General features: G+C 37.9%; 1 protein-coding gene across 2 annotated transcripts; it reads left to right on the forward strand.

The window, feature by feature from the left end:
- Positions 1 to 8,094: 8,094 nt before the first annotated feature.
- LOC132623357 (NEP1-interacting protein-like 1) lies at positions 8,095 to 11,228 on the forward strand. 2 transcript variants are annotated; one of them, XM_060338103.1, is made up of 5 exons: positions 8,099 to 8,648; positions 9,540 to 9,718; positions 10,402 to 10,485; positions 10,560 to 10,727; positions 10,827 to 11,228. In XM_060338103.1, the coding sequence occupies exons 1-5, from the start codon at positions 8,477 to 8,479 to the stop codon at positions 10,947 to 10,949; spliced, it is 726 nt and encodes a 241-aa protein (XP_060194086.1). In that variant the 5' UTR covers positions 8,099 to 8,476; the 3' UTR covers positions 10,950 to 11,228. The 2 variants fall into 2 exon arrangements, with proteins under 2 accessions (XP_060194085.1, XP_060194086.1); XM_060338102.1 differs by having other exon boundaries at positions 8,095 to 8,648; positions 10,560 to 11,228.
- The last annotated feature ends 13,310 nt before the right edge of the window (positions 11,229 to 24,538 follow it).

Raw genomic sequence — 24,538 nt, forward strand, 5'->3', positions numbered from 1 at the left:
AGTAGTGCACTTTTAGTCAACTCTCAAATATTTTGTTAAAAAATTAACGAAAAAGGACAAAAATGCCCCTGAACTATTAGAAAATGTCTAAAAATACTCTTCATTCATCGATTTTGCTAAATATTCCAATTCAACTTTTTGGCTCATTTATGTCTTTTGACTAACGATCAACTTTTAAAAAAAATTATTTAAATTACATATGACATTTTATTACCGGAAAATAGTTTTTTTTTAAAGAAATCTGGAAAATGGGTTTTTTTAGAATCAGGAAAATATTTTTTTTTAAATCTGTTAAAAGAAAATGGAAAACGTGATTTTTGTAATTAAAATATATGGAAAAATGTTTTTCTTTTTTAAATCAGGAAAATTGTTTTTTTCTTTTGTCCTAAAAAATTTAAATTTCATGATTTTATTTTTAGGACACTTTAAGAAAAAACAAGAAAAAGTGGATTTTTTTCAAAATCTGAAAAACTGGATTTTTATAAAATCCGAAAAAAATGATTTTTTTTTACAAAAAGTGTGGAAAACCCGTGTTAAAAAAATAATCCAAAAAACTATTTTTTAAAATCTAGAAGAAAGTTATGGAGTATTAGTTTTGCACATTTTACTTGAAAAATTCAATTTTTCAAATTTAAAAATCCAAATTTTAGTAAAAAAATCAATTTTCATATTTAAAAAAAAAAGGGTTTTGCCACCCTTTTAAAGAATCTAATCCTGATTTTTCTTTAAAAAGAAAAAAGGGGGCTTACCACATTAAAAAAAGTTAGTTGTTCGAGATTTTATAAAAATCCAATTTTTTCTGATTTAGAAAATCGGACTAATAATAAAATGTCATGTGTAATTCAAATAATTTTTTTTAAAAAATTTAATGTTGACCGCTAGTCAAAGAGCATAAATGAGTCAAAATTGAGCTGAGGGGTATATTAAGCAAAATAGATGGATGAAAGGTATTTTTAGATCTTTTCTAATAGTTCAGGGGCATTTTTTTCTTTTTCCATTAAATTTTAACAGAATATTTGGGAGTTGACTAAAAGTGTAACACTTATGCAAACATAATGGACTATTAATCCTCTATGTAAAAGAATATATATGGTTTTAGGTCCAAACTCAAAGATAATGTACTATTTTGGTCCTTTTCTTGGTATTTTTATTCACAATCACTAACGGAGGATAAAGTTAGCTAATAAAACAAAATAGAGGGGGTATATTTGACCCTTTTCCCTTAAATAAATGCTATACAATGCTAATCTGCATAACATTATTTCTGAATAAGGATGTTCTATTCTGTTGATAATAATGGAACAATTCTGTTCGTAGGAATAAAGAGAAGCAAATTTATTCTATACTAAATAAGTACCAATAGTGGTGGCACCTCATTGACCTCGTAAGAGTTATGACTTATAGAGTCTGGCCAATGTAAAATGGGTTACATCAAGTATTTGCCGTCTAGTTCACCACTACTACATTTCTTGTTTTTGAATTTTGGGGAGGAAAAATAGAGAGCCGAATTTAGAATTTTTAGTTATTGGGTATAATAATATTTTAGAAATGTTTATATATAGGGGAAAGGGTCAAATATATCCCTCTACTATTGAATATTATTCACATTTATCCACCGGCAAACTGCCGTAGCCAAATATACCTCTACCGTTAGCAAAGTTGTTAGAAATACCCCTCAATCTGACGGAATGACACATGGCAAGTCAGATTCGGAAGATGACCAATTAAATGTGACCACGTGTCATTTATGCAATTTATTTTAAAAACTATTTTCCTAATTAAAAGAAACTGTATACAGTAAAAACCGGGGTCTACGATCCCAACGATCGTCAGCCCGAACTAAGAACTAGGGGTAGTGGATCAATTGAGCTCGTCTAATCGGATAGGAACGTTTCGGACTCAGTCATCTGGACCCAATAATTCTCGAAGAGTTACGTTTCTAGTTGGTAATAGTGCGAGACATCCGGTTCTTTGCGGAGTTCGCTCCGCACGGCACGTCATGCAGTTGTGAAGCCCGAGATTTCGGAGATCACTATCCATAATTGATTTAGTTACCTTGTCAAATACAAATACTTATACTATAAATGGGGGGGGGGGGGGGGGGGGGTGGCTGTAAATCTTCAAGGGATCATCTTGTTTTACTGTTTTCTACACAATTATATTGAAACCCTAAATTGTCAAAGTTCTGTAAGCATCAAAGTGATATAAATTCCCACAGATTGGTTCGAGGAGTTCAGGCCTCAGTCCGGGCCATTCGTTGCAATAACACTATTTCTTACCTTCCTATTCACAATCTTTATTCGTCATTGTTATTCTTTTGTTCTATAAACGAATCAAGTTGCATATCTTTTAAACCACGTACAAATTTATTGTTACCTTTTCTAAGGGATAAATAGAAACTACTATGTATTTCATTTTAAAAAAATAATCTAAACCCACCCCTACTCAACTAATTCTGCCCCTTCCCTTTTCTAATCCCGCAGGTGATGGGAATCAATGGCATACTTGTCATCGAAGGGTACGGCTTTAATTTCGCTTACGTGATGAATTAATACTTGACTGGTTCAATGGAACTGCTTATTAGTCACATTTTTTATCTGATTTATTCCAAAGACGATACATAGGTACACTTTTTTTCTTTTGAAAATTATTGCCTCTCTTTTTGCCTCATTTTCTTTCTGGGCTAACTTTTCTTTGCTGGGAAAATCACCAAGTAATTTTCCGCTTTAACGTATTGCTAAACTGAAAGTCTGATTTTCCATGATCAGATTGTAGATAACCATAACCTAATGATCAGATTGTAGATAACCATAACCTAATCTTAATTAAGTAACTCATTGACAAATGACAATCAAGTGCCATCAGTGGCAAGTTCTTATTTGTTGATTTGACAATTCAATTTGCTTATTTTTTTTGCTTAAATAAAAGACTCTAAAGAGAGCAGGGAGATTTTACCAATAATTTTACGGGCGAGGGTAGAAAAGGGAATGCACAGGGTTATAGGTTTTTTTTTTTAATTGAAATATTAGTTTCTTTTGATTTAGAAAATAGTTTTTAAAATAAATTGCATAAATACCACGTGGTCGCATTTAATTGGTTATCCTCCAAATCTAACTTGTCATGTGTCACTTCCGTTAGATTGAGGGGTATTTCTAACAACTTTGTTAATGATAAGGGTATATTTAGCCGCAAAGTACAACCCAGGATTGTTTACCCCAAATTTGGATAATCAATTAAATTTATGAGTGAGATATGGGATATGTGGTTGAGCCTTAATCTATTTGATAGAGGAAAGAGATATATGAATATGCTACGAAGAAGCAACTGATAATCAGTGATTTGCTATAGATTTTGTATCTAGTAATATATGAATATTGTTTGATCGAGCAGATCTAAAGGATGAACATGATAATCCGGACCAAAATCAGATGTTAGAGAGAGAGAGATTTTATATATTTTGCTATTACAAAAGTTCTTGATCTGAGAAGCCAACCCCTCAAAAGTGGGGCAATGACCCCTATTTATAGTATTACCCCATGGGCTTCATACAACAAGTGTTTCTAAAAAATAAAGAAAAACTCTGAAATGGATTAGGTTGGATTAGGTTGGTCGTACGGTCTGACACCCGTACAATTGGCAGTTAAACATAACAGGACGGTATCGACGCGTGGCAATCGCGTAACGGATCTCCCGGACCAATGACCACGATCAAACGGACTAACGGCCACGATCAACTCGGCTATGGAGAAGCTGGACCAAATAACGTTCTTCCCTCTCTTCCTTCGGTCTCTGGTCTTACCGGCTTAACATATATCCGGTTTAAGGTCGATTGAATTCGTTGATATTTTAGGTGATGCTTCTACTGACGAAACCCCTCTGCAAAGGACAAGAAGATCTGGGGAGGCACCTGTTGCCGGAGTCGGTCAACGGACTGAGCCGGTCCCCGAGACCAAAGTCCCCACGGATATTGATCCGCTGCCCCACTACGAGACTGCCGCAACTTCGGAGTTCCCTGCCTTTGCCGAAGCTGCTGAGGTCCCTCCGAGTTCTCCAACTTCGGCCTCAAGACCAGATGAGTTTGATGAAATGTTCGCGGACACTCCTCCTACTATCGGCGAAGCTGCTGGTTTCGGTCATCTCCCGATCCCTCGAGCTACGAGGGCGGCTAGTCGGACCACCGAATCCGGTGCTAGGGATAGCTTGGTGCACACCTTTCCGGCCCCAAGTGTGGAATCGAGGAGGACGAGATCGGTTGTGATCACCGTTCCCGAGGATTGCAACTTTCTTTCTCGCCCAGTGGGTGTGGTAAGCTACCTGAGGCCCCTTGTCTCGGACTCGGACAAACGAAAGATGAACGGAGTCCCTTGACAGTGCCTCATTAACGAGGGTACGCATGCGGGCAATCGAGTAAGTTTATCAGCCATCCTTGCATGATTTCATTAAGAATTTTAATCTCATTTATTCAAGCGTTTAACTTGCCTCATTTTGCAGAGTGTGGTGCTCGTTAACGAAGCCTTCGTCCGTGCCCAGCAAGAGGTGGACGATCTCAAGGGCCAACTGGATGCTCAAGGCCGAGAAACGGAGAAATATCTACACCTTCTGCGGGTGAAGGAGGATGAGTTGAACCGAGCAGTTACTCTTTCCAACCTCCAACCCGAGCTCGATGCAACAAAGGCCGAAAATCGTCAATTAAAGGGTGAGCTGGCCGAGATGGTAGAATATAACCGGCATCTCGAAGCGGACAAGATCGGCCTTAGCCGAGACAACACCCGTCTTTCCTCAAGGCTTGGTGAGCTCGAGACCACCGTCTCTCAACTCCGGGAGGAGCTGGACTCTGCCAAGTCCGATGCTACGAGCATGGCCGAGAGGCATCGGCTGCTCGAATCTAAGAGTGCCCGGTACAAAGGGCATATGAGGGTGTTTGAGGAGAAGGCGGAGAAGAGGGCCCACATATGTGCTGATCTAAAAACCGAGCTCGAAGAGACGGTTGATGCTAATGACACTCTCAAGGCCGAGCTCGAGTCGGCCACCCAAATGCAAAATGTCCTCGAAGAGGCTCGGGATGTTCTGGCGGCAAAGCTGGCCCAGGCCGAGGCCGATTTGGAAGAAGCTCTAAAGAGCGTGGAGGCCGCCGAGGCTCATGCCACTATTGCTGCTGAGTATGAAAAGTGAAAGTCTCGGAGGATCACCATTGAGCAAGCCGAGCATGGCTTTGCGGATCTTCCGGCCCTAATACTCGAGGCTAAAAGAGTCGAGGAAGAGGCTAAGGCTGCCCTCGGGGCTGACTCCGACGACTCCGAGCGGACAGTGTCCGAACACTCCGGATCCAGCCATACCGGATAGATTAGGGCCTTTCTTTTATTTTTTTTGCCTTTGTAGGAGTCTCCGATGTAAAATCTTTTGTATAAATAGAACATGCATTTTTCTTTATTTTGTTTGAATGTTCGTTATGACTTCTGCCTGAATTGTCGGTCCGTTTTAGGGAGTCATTATTTCTGACAGTGCCTGAATATCATCTTTTCTCTTCATCCGGTAATTTTTGTCCGGGAATTTAATGGAGTTTTTGCGCGTGGACTTATCTTGTGCTTTGTGAATTCAGACGTCTCCGAATCACGATGGGCATTTTTAGGGCCGGTATTTTTCGGACACCTGAATTTCAACCTTAGCTAAATTTTGATGTAAAAGTCCCCGTTTGTGGGATTAACGATTTTTGCTCGGTTCACTATGACCTTGTTGCCTTTGTCGAATTACGACCGTAGTGCCCGGAATAGGGTATATGAATGAAGTAATGCCGAAATACGGCGATAATCATCGGGGTAGTGTTTTAAGAAGAAGACATCCGAGATATCGTTATCCGAACTTTTGATGATTTTTGTATTGCAAGTATTCGTACATACATTATGGGAGTTTTGTTTCCTTCTGCTTTTGCCGTAGCAAATACTAAATGGTTGAGCCTTAATCTATTTGATAGAGGAAAGAAATATATGAATATGCTACGAAGAAGCAACTGATAATCAGTGGTTTGCTATAGATTTTGTATCTAGTAATATATGAATATTGTTTGATCGAGCAGATCTAAAGGATGAACACGATAATCCGGACCAAAATCAGATGTTAGAGAGAGAGATTTTATATATTTTGCTATTACAAAAGTTCTTGATCTGAGAAGCCAACCCCTCAAAAGTGAGGCAATGACCCCTATTTATAGTATTGCCCCATGGGCTTCATACAACAAGTGTTTCTAAAAAATAAAGAAAAACTCTGAAATGGATTAGGTTGGTCGTACGGTCTGACACCCGAACGATTGACAGTTAAACATGGCAGGACGATATCGACGCGTGACAATCGCGTAACGAATCTCCCGGACCAACGGCCACGATCAACTCGGCTATGGAGAAGCTGGACCAAATAATATTCTTCCCTCTCTTCCTTCGGTCTCTGGTCTTACCGGTTTAACATATATCCGGTTTTTACCGTATACAAGGATAGATGCGTATATTTAGCTCAGCTGCAATTTGAGTTGATTTGTGTGTTTATACATAATTGTACACCGATAATATAGTGGGATACATCGACTGCAAATTAGATGTGCAGGCCGTAAATGGGTTATTTCCACCTTTTTAAGTTTAAGCTTTGATGGGATTTGAATCCTCGTCATTCTTTAGGGTCCACATACGCATTAAAACAAAATATCAGTACCTAACTTCCCTTATGACCTATCCACCTTTTTCAGGGTCCACCTCATAAAATATCTCTGCTCCACTATGACTTCGCCACCATCTATCTTTACTATCTACCCTTCACCTACTCAAAGTTCTAACTCAAAGTTCTAAATGTTTTCAATTAATGAGATATAATTTAATTGGACACGAAGTGTATGAAAGAAAAGAATTTTTTTTGAAAATTTATAATTTAAAATAAGTTATAAATATTTGTGAAAGTGTAAATTATTTCATTAAGGATAAAAAAGAAAGTTTTAAGTTAAATTATTTATAAATATAAAAATATATTATTCTTTTTGGGACAGATTAAAAAAAGTATATCATATAAAGTGACAGGAAGCTTATTAAAAACAAACATATTTCTGGGCAGTTTGATGTTATTTGACCCTCACTGTCATTTATTATCATATAATATATATATATATATATATATATATATATCAATAATATAATAATAAATAATATAATAAAATATTTTCTCCGTATCAATTTATACAATAGTATTTAATTAGACATAAGATTTAATCAATACCAAAAGAAAAAAATTTAAATTTATAGTCTATACAAGTTCTAGACATTTGTATGACTATAAATTGAATATATTATTGAGGATAAAATTAGAAGTTCAAAATTAAAATATTTTTAAATAAAGAATTATGATATGTTTTTAATAGAAAAGTACATATTGAATAGAAAAGCACATCACATAAATTAGGAAATAATATTTTTATGTACTTAATTTCCTTTTGGTAAATCTAATTTTATGTGCTTAAACCAAAACTTAAGAGTCTACTTAAGGAGACATTATAAACTAGGCTGTATTCAAGCGACATCAAGTATTATTTTACTATTTCCAAATACTAATAAAAGAGCTGTCCGGCGCGCTCTTTCTAAGCTGGAGGTTCGAAGATGTATCGGACCATAAAAGTTTATTTTATACAGTCTTATTCTATATTTCTGCATTTACAAACGAAATATATATATTAATTTGAGAAGTATTGAATTTTTTTTAAAAAAAAGTCCCCAAAAAAAGTGAAAACGTCAAAATATTTTTTTCTAAGTTTAACTTCAAATACCTTTTTATGACTTTAACCAAATATTGTGGTCCTTCATCCCAATTTAAGTGTTTTATCTTGACTATATAAGAAATTTAAGAAAAAAAGATAAACTTTTGAATCTCGTAATCTTAAATTAAAAACAAATATAATGTACTAAAATGCTTTTTTAATCTTGTGGTTATATACTTACATGTTTAAATTGTTAACTTAGTAAATATAGAAAGAAATATTATTTTTTAGGCGAAAATCTTGATTGGAGAAAAGAATTACTCGTACTCCATATATAACGAAAATCCACCGTCTCATACCTTTTCTCTGACTTTTTTTTCCTTCCCCTTTCTTTGACTCACAAAGGAGAAAAACTAGTGATCATCTAAAGCTCGGCAAGTGATTCCAATTTGTGGATCATTTAAACTCTCAAGCAAACATCAAAACTTCTTTTTCTTTCTTTTTTCTCCAAACAAAGACTAGCTTACCACTTTCTCTCTCGCCTGTGAAATTTCTGAAAAAACAAGCCACATATATACAATTCATTCGATAAAAAAAAAGAGGCTATAAATGCGAGTTTTTCTCTTGTATGATCTTCTTTTCACCTTCTCTAAACCAAATAAGCATAGACACCTTCTTCTCTTCATAAGATATACAATAGGAGTTGCGCAAATATAGACATAGACAAGCCTTTTGTTCAAAGCATCAATGGAGATGGAATTATACGCATACCCATCTCGTGCTTTGCCTCTTTCCTCATCTATTTGTTCGTTTGGCGTTCGGGATTTGGTAGATAGAGCCAAAGATTTCTTCAGCTTTGCGGTATCTGCAATCATTGGCACTCTCTTCTCTGCATTCTTCACCTTCTTCTTTGCATTAGGTTGGTATTGCTTTGCTGCTTTGATGGCTTATAATTCTTGATGTTATGTATGCTTTGCTTTGTAATGGGGGATTTGCACATGTGTGATTAGGGGTTTGTGTTGCCTTGTTGACTATGTGTGGCTATGATAATTCAGGGTGCTTGTTCTTAATAGGAGGATTCACACAAAATGAATTTTAACAAAGGAATTTTTTTGGCGTTTCTATGCATAGTGTTACCATTGTATCTTTTGGTCTCCAAACTATGGAAAAGCTTTTAGGCTGAATACAACAACAGCCCCTCAAACTTGCCAGCAACAGCTTGTTCCAATTGATCAAACACATGATAAAATGTTCAGCCACTTTGAGATGTCTTCTCCAAATCTTCCCAAGCCACCTTCCAAATGTTGTAGACTCTTGATACTCTTAGACACTTACGGTTCAAATTTTTTTTTTTTTTGTGCGCGTTCTCAAATGTCCTAGCTAATCACTTAAAATATCTCATCTCCTTTAATTATACATGTCATCCTCAATTAGAACATGCCTGAGGTTTTACGGCTTATTGAGACTAATTTGTAAAATTAAAGGAGGTTGGGACGGATTCTCCTAGGCTTATACTAATTTGCATGAATTGGTTGGGACGAACTCTCCTAGGCGCGCTACATTGGCACATTGGCTTAGAAGTAAATGAACAAGGGGTTTGATACCCCAATCGAGCTAAAAAGGTTGTAGGCATTCACATAACCACCCCAACTCCGTTTAAGATTGAGATGAATTGATTGAATGATTGATCGACAGGTAATTGAGTTCTAAATGTCTATTAGGGGCTGCTTTAAATTCAAATATTTGGGTTTTATCTTTCCCTGCTTGTTGGAAAGCTGGAACTAATCGGAAATCGATTGGTTCCTTGAAGTGGGCACATTGTTAGGAGCATTGACTGGAGCTTTGATTGGCCAAGAGACGGAGAGTGGATTTGTCAGAGGTGCTGCAGTTGGTGCCATCTCTGGGGCTGTTTTCTCTCTTGAAGTCTTTGAGTCATCTCTGTTACTATGGCAGTCGGATGAATCTGGAATTAGATGTCTTCTTTACTTGGTAAGCAATATACATTCTTCAGTTGGTTCTGTAATATTATAACTTAAGTATTTGGGATAATAATAGATGGACAAATCATGTCCTGATCCAATATTAGGTTTAATTTACGCTGAAACCAACAACTTCCTATACCTTAGGTACCAAACTAGTTGAGATCAGCTATACAAATAATTTATATCCATTCAACTTTAATTGGACCGCTTTCATTCCAATTCAAGAATTTGTCCTATAAGACAAACAAAAGTTCGTTGACACTTTAAATTCTTTATAGATCACATCTATCCGTATACTTGGCATTTAAATCTCTAGATAATCTTGAGGAATTCTTTGCAAATATGGACCTAATGTAAGTGTACCAATCTGACTAAATGTTATATCCCAACTAGTACTTTTGCTTCCATTCTGTTATGTTCTTCACTTAGTCTATATGGATGCAGAGATTGTAGATCTCTAGAGACAACTCCCCTTTATGTGGTTTTAGGTCCCAAAATATTTCAAGCGACCTTTCATCTACTCCTCTATGTGAGCTATTTTAAAATCCACATTTATATGACACTCATCTTGTAGAATTTCACCCACACCAACTGAGTTAGCGGGAGAGAGAGTGTTATTACAATCTTAAGATCTATTTTTTTGTGGCTCTTAGGTATATCCTTGACTGATGAAACTTTTAAACTAAACAGATTGATGTACTCACAAGCCTGTTAAGTGGTCGATTGGTACGTGAGCGGATTGGTCCAGCAATGCTAAGTGCAGTCCAGAGTCAGGTATGTCATAAGTCGCTAAAAAATTGCCAGCAACTTACTTTCCCTTCATTGTCTGACTCTTTCTTGTTGATCAGATGGGAGCTGTTGAACTTGCATATGACGAGATCCCTAACATTTTTGATACTGGTGGGGCTAAAGGCATGCATGGAGATTCTGTTGAAAAGATCCCCAAGATTTTAATTACAAAAGTTAATAACTTGGATGATTCTGGAGAGAGAGTCTCTTGTTCCGTCTGCCTTCAGGTGAATTACATTTACACCTTTTGTTTGCTGTTCCTCCTCCTGATATTACATTACTTGTTGATCCTGAATCCTTTTCGCTATTTGGATGCATACATACAGGATTTTCAACTGGGAGAAACTGTTAGATGTTTGCCACAATGTCATCACATGTTTCACTTACCGTGCATCGATACATGGTTGTTGAGACATGGCTCTTGCCCGATGTGCAGGAGGGATCTGTAGCTGCCCCATAAATTATGACAAGGTTATATAATTTCATACTTGCTTGTGGTTTCCTTAATTCTGTTTCTTCACTTGTCCCAATTTTCAAGGAAACCTGTGTATTTAATGGCGAGCATGTGTTTTTTCGAGTTCAGTCATTATAGACTATTAGTTACCTGTAAATTGAGCTATCATAGTGTTCACTACTTCCACTAAGTGGTATTCTGTATTGATGTCTCGTGTTTATGGGCGTCTTGTGCTAGAAAAGGTTTTTAGTGAACATTTTAACTTAGCAACATATACGAGCTTTCTGGACTAATCTATGTATGGATGTATCCCTATGACACGGTGCTTTCTCTAGAACTGTTTGGATGACCACAATTTCGCAATTTGGCCTGTGTGCATAATTCTATCTCGTTTGAATGCTCTCTCTGGCCAAAGCTTTTTGGTAAGTATCTAAATGGAATCGGATTAGTCAGTGATGGTTTTAATCAAGGTGGCGAAGAAATTAGTAAGTATGCAAATCGTGAATCTTTAATCACGTATTCCAACTTCCAACTATTAGACTGATCATATTTTAAATCTCTGCATAAAAGTCATAATGTACTTAATTTTGGTAATAGTGGTAAAAACTTTCTTACTTTTCATCTTTGTATCTACTTGCTTGCCAGTGACTCTAGGTAGGTTTCCTCATCCAAGTTACGAAGGCTGTCTCAACAACATTGGGGGCTTAAAGCCAAACTTCAAAGAGAGAAAGACCCTTTTCCTTTTTAAAGGAAAGATCGTCATATATGTTTTTAGTTAAAGTCTACTTTTTGGTAAAGCGTTCTGGTGTGAACCTAACCGGTTGAAGATTTTTTTTTTTTTTTTTTTTTTTAACAAAGGAATGTGAAATAAAGAGAAATATTTGAAAATTAATTTTGGCTGAGTGTGGTGTCGAGTGATCCCCAATTCTTGTCCAGAGAGCCTGTTTCTCGTTGGCACCTTCTCTCAACCGGATGCCTAAAACAAAAGTTCCACGTATGCGCTGCATGTGTCTGGATCTAGTTTGATCAGCCTGCTCTCCTTGTTGGCCGCTTCCAACCTGCTTCCATTTGTTGGGTAGCGACATAGTTGGTGCTCTTGGTCCTTTTATCCCTGTTTTACCACTCCCGTGTGGTTTATAATCCTCTCGATTTAACTTTATAAGTAGGAAACCCTCTCGACACCGTTTGACTTGCATGACTCTCTCGATCATTGTTCATATGGACCTTTTGGATGATGTATTCCCTTTTTACCACTCCTGCATGGTTTTGACAGTATATCTCTCCCGGCTTAACCTTATAAGTGGGTGACTCTTTCGGTACCGTTTGACTCGTATGACCCTCTCGATCATTGTTTGTATGGCCCTCTCGGTGTTTCATTTAGTTGCGCATGATTAAACATTGGAAGAAATATGGCCCTTTGGTAAGATTGCCATATGAATGGCCCTTTCGGCAATATTTATGAATGACCCTCACGGCAAAAATTATATGAATGTTCCTCCTGTCGTGTTTGAATGAATGACCCTCACATCAATGTTTATATGAATGGCCCTCATAGCAAAGTTTTATGTGAAATGGCCCTCTCGGCAAAGTTTATATGGGTGGCCCTCATGGCAAAGTTTATATGAATGGCCCTCATGGCACTGAATGGGCTTCTCGGCAAAATTTATATGAATGAGTCTCACGACAATGAATGGCCTTCTTGATAAGCTCTAATTACACCTAATAAATGGTTAACACGGACTTTGTCAAATATAGTAACCCAACTAGGTTGGAGTTGAATCCCACAGGGAATATGGTGTGAAAAAGTTACTAATATAGTTGCGTACTTTCTTGCAGTCTAATTTCGTGTTCCGTTGAGTTTGTAAAAGATTGTTTGTTTACTAACTATTTTGCTTTGATTGTAATAGAATGGATTAAAGAAACCAAAGTTGTGTCCCCCTTTAGATGAAGCGTATGCTATGGGTATTGATCTTGGTATACTTCTAATGGATTGTTGTACGAATGCACTTAACCTCTAATTGAATCCCTAATATTTCCTGATAGCTAAGACTATTTCTCTTTATGATTGTTCTACCAAACCCTAACCTATTTTCCCAAATAAAGCAAGGTCTATGACTTAAGTTAATGTTTGCAACCATAATTAACATTGAAGACTAAAGAATAAGTAAACCCTAACAAATCATTATGCATATATCAATCCCAATTCCCAATCACATAACACCAGTCATTGTGTTCACAACCTAAGTATTAAATTTAGCTGCTCAGGTTGAAGAACGAAGAACATAATATAAAAGAATTCATAATTCTTGCTATTGATTAAAATAAGATGAAAGTAATTGTCTTGTTTTCCAAAAAGTTCCAAAAACAATAAATCACTCAATGCTAAGAAGAATAGTAATAATATTTGACCAATAATGGCCTACAAAAACTCTACATTAGGTATTTATAATGGTCCAAGTCATGAAAAACATTGTGACAAAACTGCCCCCGTCGGATCAACATACAGACCGTAAATATTATACACTCCGTAAAATCTTCAACTCTTGACCGTAAAATAAATCAAATCCTGATGCCTAGATCTATGCTCCACTTTGACGGACTGTAAATGTTTTACGGTCCGTAGATCTAGACCATAAATTCTTCTTTCAGTTTGGGACTTGCTATTGCCGATCTACAGTGGGATTTACGGATCGTAAATAATCTACGGTCCGTACTTTTCTACCGTGAATTCTTTCTCAACGTAGCAGCTTCTGTTACTGATCTACGGTGGAATTCACGGGCTGTAAATAATATACGGTCTGTCTTTTTGCTCCGTAAAACTTCAGTCACTTTTATTTTTGCCCATCTTTTTAAGCCTTTTTCACGACTTTCACCATAAACACACTGTATACTTGCAACATGACAAAAACAAATCAAATGAGCCAAACTTGCTTGAAAAATAAGTAAAACTCGCTGTAAAAAAGCATCAAATGTGCCGAAATTACGCGGCACATCACTTCTCGGAAAAATTTATATGAATGGCCCTCAAGGAAATGTTTGAATAAATGTACCTCATGGCAATGTTTGAATGAATGGTCCTCGCGGCAATGCTTGAATGAATGGCTCTCACGACAGTGTTTGAATGAATGATCCTCTCGACATGCATATGTTTGACAGATATGGCCCTTTTGGCTAGATTATCTTTCTTTTGTCTTGTGTGTTGGTTATGATCCTCTGAGCCTGATATGTCATTTTGCTCATTTATCTAGCCATATTTGGTTTGTTGGTATGGTATTGTCTCTATGTCGTTTCATCCATTGGATAGCCCTTTTGGCTTGATTGTGCTGCCCTTGTGTCGCTCCATCCTTAATAGCCCTCTTGGCTAGGTTGTGCCGCCCCTGTGGTGCTTTTCCCTTTACAGCCCTTTTGGCTAGATTGTGCCACCCTTGTGGCGCTTTGTCTTTTATAGCCCTCTTGGCTAGATTGTGCCGCCCTTGCGACGCTTTGTCCCTTTGTAACCCCCTTTGTGGTGTTTTTCCCTTTTATATCTCATTCGGCTTGCTTATCCATCCAGTGAGGATCGGGATTTCCCTAAAAAAATTGCATCTTGCTTGTCTTACAACATGAACAAATGAGTTAGGAAAATAAGTTGTCGTCCTCCTGACGACACTGGGAAACTGCCTTCACAGAAAAAGCGTAGTTTTGATGAGGTTGATTCGTGTCGTCGACTCCTGTTATGTCGCTCCTTCACTCAGTTGGATGTAGCCTCTGCTCCGATCCCAGACTTGGACCTCGGCATCATGGGAGATGATTTTTTTTTTAAAAGGAATAAAATTTTCAAAAACTTTTGTCATAAAATAAAGGATATAGGTTTTTGAAACAAAAAAAAAAAGTTGTCATGACATGTACATTTTTAGCGAGAATCCTTGCAGTTATCATCTTGTGGCAGAATTCTTGCTTCATCTGGTAGAATTTTTGAGACCTCCTCAAAAATTCTACCCCAGTTGAGGTTTGTGTCGGCGAACTCTCATGCAAAATTTTGGTGAGGAGATTTTGAAGTCCCATAAAAAATTCTACCCCAGTTGAAAACTGTGTTGGCTGATTCTTGCGTCGAATCAGTGAAGGAATTTTTGAGGACCTCTAAAAAATTCTGCCCCAGTTGAAGGTTGTGTCGGTTGATTTTTGTACCGATTTTGGTAAAGAAATTTTTGAGGTCCTCTCAAAAATTCTGCCCTAGTTGAAGGCTATGTCGGCTGACTCTCGCGTCGAGTTTTGTGAAAGAATTTTGAGATCTTCTAAAAAGTTCTGCCCCAATGGCTTCCTAAGGGTTTCTTGGGTTTTTTTCACCACATGGAAATTAGTACCTTTAGGGTCCCTTCAATCACTGGGATAAAATTGTCAAGGTAGTTATGGTTGCTACCTTTTCTGTGGATCACGACCTGATGGCCTGCCTAAGTAGACTTCAAAGATTGATGCAGAGATGATGGCACCGCTTCTGCCATATGGGTCCATAACCTTCCCAACAACAGGTTGTAGTTGGTGGTTATTGCCATGAATTGGAACTCAATAATGAACTCGGTGGGTCCCATTTGTATGCATAGATCAATCTCTCCAACGGGATCGCGTTGGGCTCCGTCGAAGGCTCGATCAGTCTCTCCAACGGGATCGCGCTGGGCTTCGTCGAAGGCTCTCACCTTTGGACGACTCTGGCGTATTTTCCCAACATCGTAGCCTAGTTTAGCGAGTGCAGATTCGGGGCAGATATCGTAGCCCAATAGTTAAAATGTATTTATCTTTATGATTTTCCCAAATATAAAAGAGTTGATATGAAGAACAGTTAATATGTGACAAGTAAATTCCTCTATATCCTAAGTGAATTTATTAAACTAGGGTTAACGCCCGAGTTCTTATTACTTGTTCTTACCAAACCCTAACCTATTTTCCCAAATAAAGCAAGGTTTACAACTTAAGTTAATGTTTGCAACCATCAACTAACATTGAAGAATAAAGAATAAGTAAACCCTAACAACTCATTATGCAAATAATCCCTATTCCCAATCACATAACACCCATCATTGGGTTCACAACCTTAGTATTAAATTTAGCTACTCATGTTGAAGAACGAAGAACATAATACAAAAAAATTCATAATGATTACTATTGATTAAAATAAGATTAAAGTAATTGTCTTGTTCTCTACAAAAGCTCGAAAAACAATGAAGTATTCAATGCTAAGAAGAATATTAATAATATCTGACCAAGAATGTCCTACAAAAACCCTACATTAGGTATTTATAATGGTCCAAGTTGTAAAAAAACACTGTGACAAAACTGCCCCCCGTCGGATCAACATACGGACCATAAATATTATACGGTCTGTAAAATCTTCAACTCTAGATCGTAAAATCAAATCCTGATGTCCATATCTATGCTCCACTTTGGGATCGTAAATATTTTATGGTTCGTAGATCTGGACCGTAAATTATTCCTTCAGTTTGGGACTTGCTGTTGCTGATCTACGGTAGGATTTACGGACCATAAATAATCTACGATCCATACTTTTCTACGGGGAATTCTTTCTCAACATATCAGCTTCTGTTACCGATCTACGGTGGAATTCAGGGACCATAATAACATACAGTCCGTCTTTTTGCTCCGTAAAGTCACAACTTCAGTCACTTCTATTTTTTCCCATCTTTTTAAGCTCTTTTCACGACTTTCGCCATAAACACACTAAATACCTGCTCATGACAAAAACATATCAAATGACCCAAACTTGCTTGAAAAAGAAGTAGAACTCGCCGTAAAAAAGCATCAAATGTGCCAAAATTACGCGGCACATCAACACCCCCAACTTAAATCTTTTCTTGTCCTCAAGCAAGTCACACAATACATACGACTCAACTAATGCTCAGATACAATAGAGTAAAAATGTCTACAATGGTTTTGGCTAAGAACTGCCGGCATACCTTTTTCTCACAATTGACCTTCTCAATTTAGCAATTTCAAAACAAGATGTATCACTCAAAATAGGTTGCGATTCACAATGAAGCTTCAGTCCATGACATAATGTTATTGGAACTATTAATGTATATACACATGCTACTTCGAGCAATCACTTGTTTCACCATTTCATTCAATCCTTATTCCCTCACAAAGACCAAAGAATGTCCCACACACATATGTACAAGAAGAAACGGACAAAGACAAAGAAGGAGAGAAGCACTTACACTCACAAGGAATTTCATATACTACAAATGCAAATGCAAATGCCATATGCTTGTCCTTATTTTCAATGCCTTCAACTTCGGACGGTTCGGTTGTGATCACACTAGGAATTTTTCTCGGCTTGTAACGTAGGCTTAGGGATGAGGTAGGATAGATATTTGGATATTAGTGAATCACCCTCCTTGATCACTACATTTTTCTGCCCTTTATTTGCCTCTCTTTTTTTTTTTTTTTTTTTTTTTTACTTTTTCAACTTCAATATGGTCTAAGAAACTACTGCATATAACTATCTTTTTGTGCAACGGTTTTCTGATTTTTTTTCATAAGTAAACGACACAACAATCACTTCTAATCCTCTACCAGGTAACTCACACCAACCCCAACTTAAGCTTTAGGCCTTTTTTCACACATGTTTTATGCCCAACTTAACTCTTGGCCTCTTTTTCTTATTATAGTGTCAAGGAGGGAACAAGTGCAAAAATTAGACTATTTTAAACAAGGGTATGAGTTGGTTAGCGGCTAGTCAAGGAAAGGGTCAAAGACTCAAAGGGGAAGACTAGGGATCATATACATAAACGGGTCAGGCTTATAAGGCAACGTGGCTTCAAATTTACAGAAGGAAGGCCTAAGATCATCTCGACAACCAAACTATCCTTAAAATTCAAGCATGACTAACCAGGCAAGTTCTAGATTGAAAAAGCAGTGCATGAAAAAATGCTAACATATCACACTCGCAATGGCATAAGGATTGTTAAGAAAAGTGACTACCCAAGCAAATATTCATCACAAACGATACCCCAATACTCAAGATGTCATAAAAAGAAGCATGCATGTCAATTCACTAACACATTCCGAGTACATTTAAGTTTCGGAGAGGGGTCATTTTTTCATCAAAATACATATCATACATGCCATGCCATAAGTTCATCAACCACTACCATCTAAGTCAATTACTCTATTTTTACCTAAACAAACTAAACATGCAAGTTCCAATAAAAATAAAACCCCCCAGGAAAAGAACTCTGGCAAAGAAAAGCCAAGGGTGTCCTAAACACATATCTACAAAGTACAACAAAAATCAGATAGCCCACCCTAAACTAAAAATCATGCATTATCCTCAAAACATGTAAATAAGTAAAAACATAGGGTTAGGACTACCTGAGGCACCCTAGGCGCTCTGCCCATCTTGATGAGGTGTCGCCACCTCATCAGGACGGACTGCTGCTAGATCATCTACTAGGCCAGTGGTACCGATGGGAGGCTCTGAATGGCTCTGTGTGAGCGATTCCTTCTTGAGGACAGTGGTAGTTGCCTCCAAGGGTACCACAATACTGGTACTATCTGCTCCACGGGGAGGTCTAGGCTGGTAGACGTGTAACATCCCCTTTGGGAGGATACCAGTTACGAAACAAAAGCTAATTTCACACTTACAACGTTTAGAAGAAATTTATGCCAAAAGATATTCACAAAAAAATTTAATAGCGGAAATAGGCCCATGCGAAAAAGGATTGAAGGTGCGACATTTTTTCTTTCCATTATACACTCCGAAAAATTTCTTAGATGAAATACAATATCAGAGTATCAATTTAAAATGGTAACGCCCTTCTCAAATATTCAACGCATATAAGAAACTTCGTTTTGAAATTATATTTTCCAATCAACACCACTGCAGGTTCATAATATACACGAAACTCAAACTTGCGATTATCACAGAAAACTAGTATCTTCCTTTGTACATAATTACAAGGCAAAATGTAAACCCAGTACATTACATGACTTGGGTTAAAAGCACACCTAAAAATAGCAAAACAAGTTACCGAGTTCAAGTTACAAGCTCATGGTCTTGTGGTCCAATGAGCCTCCAAAATTTCATACATAAGTGTGACATATGGATCATGTACAAGTCCTAAAAACTATACAAATCTAAATGCATATGCAAAGGTGATCTTCACTAAAGCTCCCAAAAGGTCTACTTTAAATGGCCATCTTCAAATCTCCTTTTGCATATTACCTACGATAGAAAACAACTATCGCTAAGCATAAAGCTTAGCGGCGTATAAACTTTGGGCTTGGAGCCATTAGATTCTCCAATTCCCTTATCTGTCGTAGGTAGCTCAATAAGATAATAATAAATCAAGTAAACAAGTATATCAAAGTATCAAATATCAAAACCTTGAAAATTTTCCAAATGTCGAAAATCAATATTCGAAGGCTCAAGTGTCAAGAAAGCTTATGAATTAATTCAAGAGAGTTTGTCAAATAACCAATTTCGCCCAATATGTACGTCATGCCATCACACAAAGCACAATCAATATCAAGATGGACCGAAGCCTCAAATCAAGAAGGGTCGTCACCCAATAATCAAGAGAATCAAGAGCCATATTGAAAGTGGCTTTCCACTCATACTCGAAAATGGACAAAAGTCCATCATCAAGACGAAATGTAAATCCAAAGTCAAGATGGGCAAGATCCGAATCAAGAGGCGTGCCGATATCAGTGACAAAGTCACCGCAACAAGAAGGACAAAGTCCTAACAAGAATGCAAAATGATCATGCAATTCGTACAAGTGGGCGATTCAGTGAATATTTTACAATACTTGAGATAATAACCATACAATGATATAATATGAAGAGGAAGGAAACAACTCATAAAGATACTTCAAATTTCCAGCAAGTAAAGATATTTCAAATTCAGATTTATACACAAACCTTGGTGTTTTACCACACAACAAGTTCTACCACAACTCGAGGAGTTCAAATCGTCTACGCCATAGACCAACCAAAGTCCACTTCGTTAAACAATTCCTCTTAGATTGTACAAGAGCATATATACCTTAAATACACAATCAAACATCTATTTAAGTTAAATGGTTTCAGTACGTTGAAACTAAACATGATATCAGTGAAAATCACCCTAAACTATCAAAATAAAAATTCTGGATAGTACTACTGTCTTGTATTGTGGCTCAGTTTCAAAAGGGTAAACGGCAAAAATAGACTTTGTATCCTTAATGAAAGTTGTAGATATATGTCTTGGGGTTTCAAAGAAATTCAAATCACTCCTATAGCAGTTTTGTACTACAAGATATGCTTAAAATACTAACAGTAGTACATGTAGGATTTGCAAAACAGAAATCTGGGCAGCACCTGCCCTATACTTCATCACCCCTTTTCGAGTAAATACAAGCAAAACTAGATTTTGGAGCCTAAACAAAAGTTGTAGGGCTATGAAATAAACTTCTAGAACAGCTTGGATCACTTAAAACTAAATTTTATACAAGGAAATATGTTGAAAACACTAACAACTGTCCAGTTCAAAAATGGGTTCTGAACTTACCTCAATCGTGTGGAGTTGTTTGTGGCTCAACAAAAAACAAGTCTAGATGATTGATTTAGCGGGAGAATTTGATGAGTGGAGACGGGTTTTGGGGTTTTATTTTCTTGGAGAAAATGATATTAGAGGTGGTGGAGAGGATAAGAGCCCAAAAAGGTATATATCTTCTTAGATAAGGATGAAAAAAAAAGGCTGCCCAAACTTATCTATATCTATTGTATTTCATAATAAATTTATCAAGAGGATGATAAGTGGTAAACATAACAACATCGCGAAACTTCCGTGTAAATATTAACACAATCTAAAGTAAGCAATTTTCATATATTGCCAAATTCACGTAGGGAGTGCGAAGTAAATATATCCTCACTATATTTAAAAAAAACTTTTGGGGTGTTACAAGACGCCCCTGTGATATGGGTGTCAATCATGAATTATCGAGTGGCCCTCTTCACTGGGCACCTCTCTTCTTCACTTGGATCCACCCCCTCACCATCATCCTCGTTTCTTGGCCACTTGCATCTATCTTGGGGTAGAGAGTCCTCTCTCATCAGGCGCACAACCAGTAGCAGTGAAGCAAAATTAATCGGTGGTGTCGGTTAAGAAGGGTTTACAAGTATTCCCCCCTCTTTCACCTGTAACGCAAGGACCTCATCCTTCAGCTGAGCAATGTCTTTCTTGACCATCCTCATATCAACCGCGGATGGTACCTTCTCCAATTTGAGCACCCGTCTCTCAATACCATCAATCAGAGAGTGAATCTGACGGTGTGAGACGGTGAGTGATTCGTGAAGTGGATCTAACACCTTTCTAATTACTCGCGCTATGATCCCTTCCAATTCCTCAAATAGGTTGCTATCTGTCTATCAGCCATATTTGTTTTTACATAGGTGTCATGGAAGTTCTGCCTGTTAAATTCAATAAGGACACTCTTTGGCAGTGCTGTGGATGCGGGGGTGGCCCTGGGAGTAGCCGGAACAGTGGTGGTAGCTGGCTCGGCAGAAGTCTCTGGAGTTGTGGAGATAGCTGGACTCGACGAGGATTCTGGAATTTTTGTTGTGGCTGGTGCTGCTGTGGTGGCAGTCTCGAGGTCCTCAGGAGTTTCCTCAAGCATATTTTCCTCATCACCATGTGGGTCAGACTTAATCTGTACAGGTGCCGAAGTACCGGCTCGTGCCGCCAACAATGCGGCTTTGACTTCCTTGTCCTTGCTCTTCGATAGGATATAAAAATGCTTAGCCTCAACTTTGTGGTCCCTGTAGGGGAAGCTCTAAACTCCCGCATTTAGGAAAAAACCTGCGATCAGACATGGGCATACCAAAGAAAGCCCAGGCTGGGTTACCCGCGTACGTAGCTCCTCTACAATTATTTTCCCTATATCAATTGTACATCGAGACATAATAGCAGCCACCAGAATTGCCCGGTCAATAGTAAGATGGTTGTCGGCTTGAGTGGGGAAAATCTACTAATCAGCACACTCCACTAGAATTTGTTCTCAACCGACATATCTGCCTTTTTTGGTAGGCACACTGGATCTGGTGCGCCACCTGGGGTCGTCTCGTGCAATAATCGAAGCTACCTATGGTAACTCACTCAACTAATCGGTCCTGTTACTCCTTAATATGTAATCAAGCTCATCAATGTTTGCTGGCGGTTCATAGTCATCCCTAAAGTTTTAACAGTTCACTGCCTTGCTAGATATGTCAATTTTTAACCACCGAACCGTTATCTTTTGAAGTCTCACTGGGTTCTTAGCCTGTTGGACTGGCTTGAACCGGTTGTTCATCTCCACAGCAAAGTTGTCATAAAACTCCCTCACAAGGGTTGGACAGTATATAGCAGGAGCGTGGCTGAGAAAATCCTATCTGTGGTGATCAATGATGGACCTAATATTCAAAAAATACTCCACCCCATCGAAACTAATCCGCCTCTCCTCATTGATACTTCGGCGGAAACCCTTTCCTCCTTCCTTGGGCTCTAGCCCTTGCTCATAGATTTATTTTGAACTCTGCACGGAGAATCGAACAACATTCTCTTATCTCTACTTCATTCTAACATCGTTTTGCTTATCGGCTTCCCCAGTGTCCGATCCCTCAGGCCTATTACTTGCTTCGGTCTGCGCTGCCTCTTGCGTTTGTAGTTTCGATGAGCTAGAGGTTTGCTCTCCTTCATTGTCGGAGCCATTTTTATCATTTGAGGATGAATCCCCCCTCTTCAGACTGGAGGGTAGCCGGAGTTCGGGTTGTTCGCTGCTGCCTGGTGAGTCTCGCTAGAGGTGTACGATCCTCCATCTCCTTATCCGAAGGGTCAGGGGACTGGGTACGAAGTCTTAATCTAATTGGTGGTTGACCTCGACTCCTACCCTGCCCTGCTACTTGGGCACGACCTCTTCTGACTTGATTCTTTGGTGCCATACATGTGGAGTACAAACTAGTATACAAGCTAAGAGAAACAAAATCAAAATATTTTTGGGTTTTCTTTTATAATTGAAAGCAAAGAAAGAAAGGAAAAAAAAAATACAAGTATGCTAGGATCATGTATACACTGATTGCTCACAAGTGTTACAGTGGACCATAAAAAGTACTATATATTGGTTAGAGTGAATCATGGTCTCGCAGGGCCATTTTACGGTGAAGCTTTACGATCCTTAAAATTTTACGAGCCGTAAAACCCACCGTAAATTGGTTACAGAAAGTTAGAACTTGGGGAACCTATTTTATGATACAAGTTACGGTCCGTAAGTTGTATCATAAAATAGGAACAATGGGTTTGTTATATAGAAAGGATTTTTACGACACAGTTTTATGAACCATAAAAAATCTACGGTCCATTAATCTGGTCGTAAAACTCCTTTCTACATAACAGTTGAATTGTTGATCCCAAGTGTGTTTTTACTCTTCATACATGGCCATACTCATTTTTATTGTTTCACACATCAATTATGCACTCACATAAGGTCGGGTTTTACTTAGACTTCACCCTGTTTAACAATTTTTCTCATTCGGGTATTTAATCAAACAATTGGCAGGCATAATGAATTATGACTTTAAAATTTGGAATCGACAATCGAAATGCCTTCTGATTCAATGGAAGTTTTGATTACTCGTCCCCCATAAGTACTATTTCACGCATAAAACCAATCAACACCCTACCCCCAACTAAATTCATTATTCTATACCCTCATGTGATGATATCATATCGATTTGCAAGCAAGCTTCATAGGAAAACAAATACATATTCATTATTCCAACCCTTAGGCATTACACCATATGAGCAGAAGAAAGTGAAAGAGTCAACATACCTGAGAATAGCTTGTTGTTCAGTTGAAACGTAATCACACTCTTAACTATTAGAGAATTACAAGAGGGTATATTTGTCATGTGATGGTCTGGTGAATGGAACGGAGTGGGTTTTTATGGGAATTGGATTTATGGGGTATTAATGGGTAGTAATGGTACAGTTATGGGAGTGGAAGGTGGCCTGAATGTAGGGATTAAGGGTGAGGGGGAGAGGGATGGTTTTTGAATTTGAGTGGGAGAGTGAATGGTGTGTTAGTGTATGAGTAGGAAAGGGATGGTTTTGGGTAATAAAAATCCTAACCGTCACTTTTCATTTAAGGCCCTACGGATCGTAGAATGGTTTACAGACCATTCTACAGTCACTTACCTGGCATTTTTAATGACGTGGACATCTGGTGGTGTAACAATTTTACGCTTTTATTTATGGTCCGTAAAATTTTATAGACCGTAAATTCTGATGTAAAACCACAACAGTGACTTGGTTCAAACTATCCCTCATTTACGCTTCCATTTACGGACCATAAAAAATTGACGGTTTGTAAATTCTGGCGTAAATCAAGAATAGTAAACCCCTTTTCTTTCCCACAATCTACGCTTCCATCTATAGTCCATAAAATTTTTACGGGCCTAGATTCTGGCGTAAATTGTTAATAGTAAGTCCCTTTTCATATGCTTCAATCTATGCTTCCATTTACGGTTCGTAAAATTTTTACAGGTCGTAGATTCTGGCGTAGATTTGTTTCAGTC

The sequence above is a fragment of the Lycium barbarum genome, chromosome 12 (genome assembly GCF_019175385.1).
Source record: "Lycium barbarum isolate Lr01 chromosome 12, ASM1917538v2, whole genome shotgun sequence".
NCBI lineage: Eukaryota > Viridiplantae > Streptophyta > Magnoliopsida > Solanales > Solanaceae > Lycium > Lycium barbarum.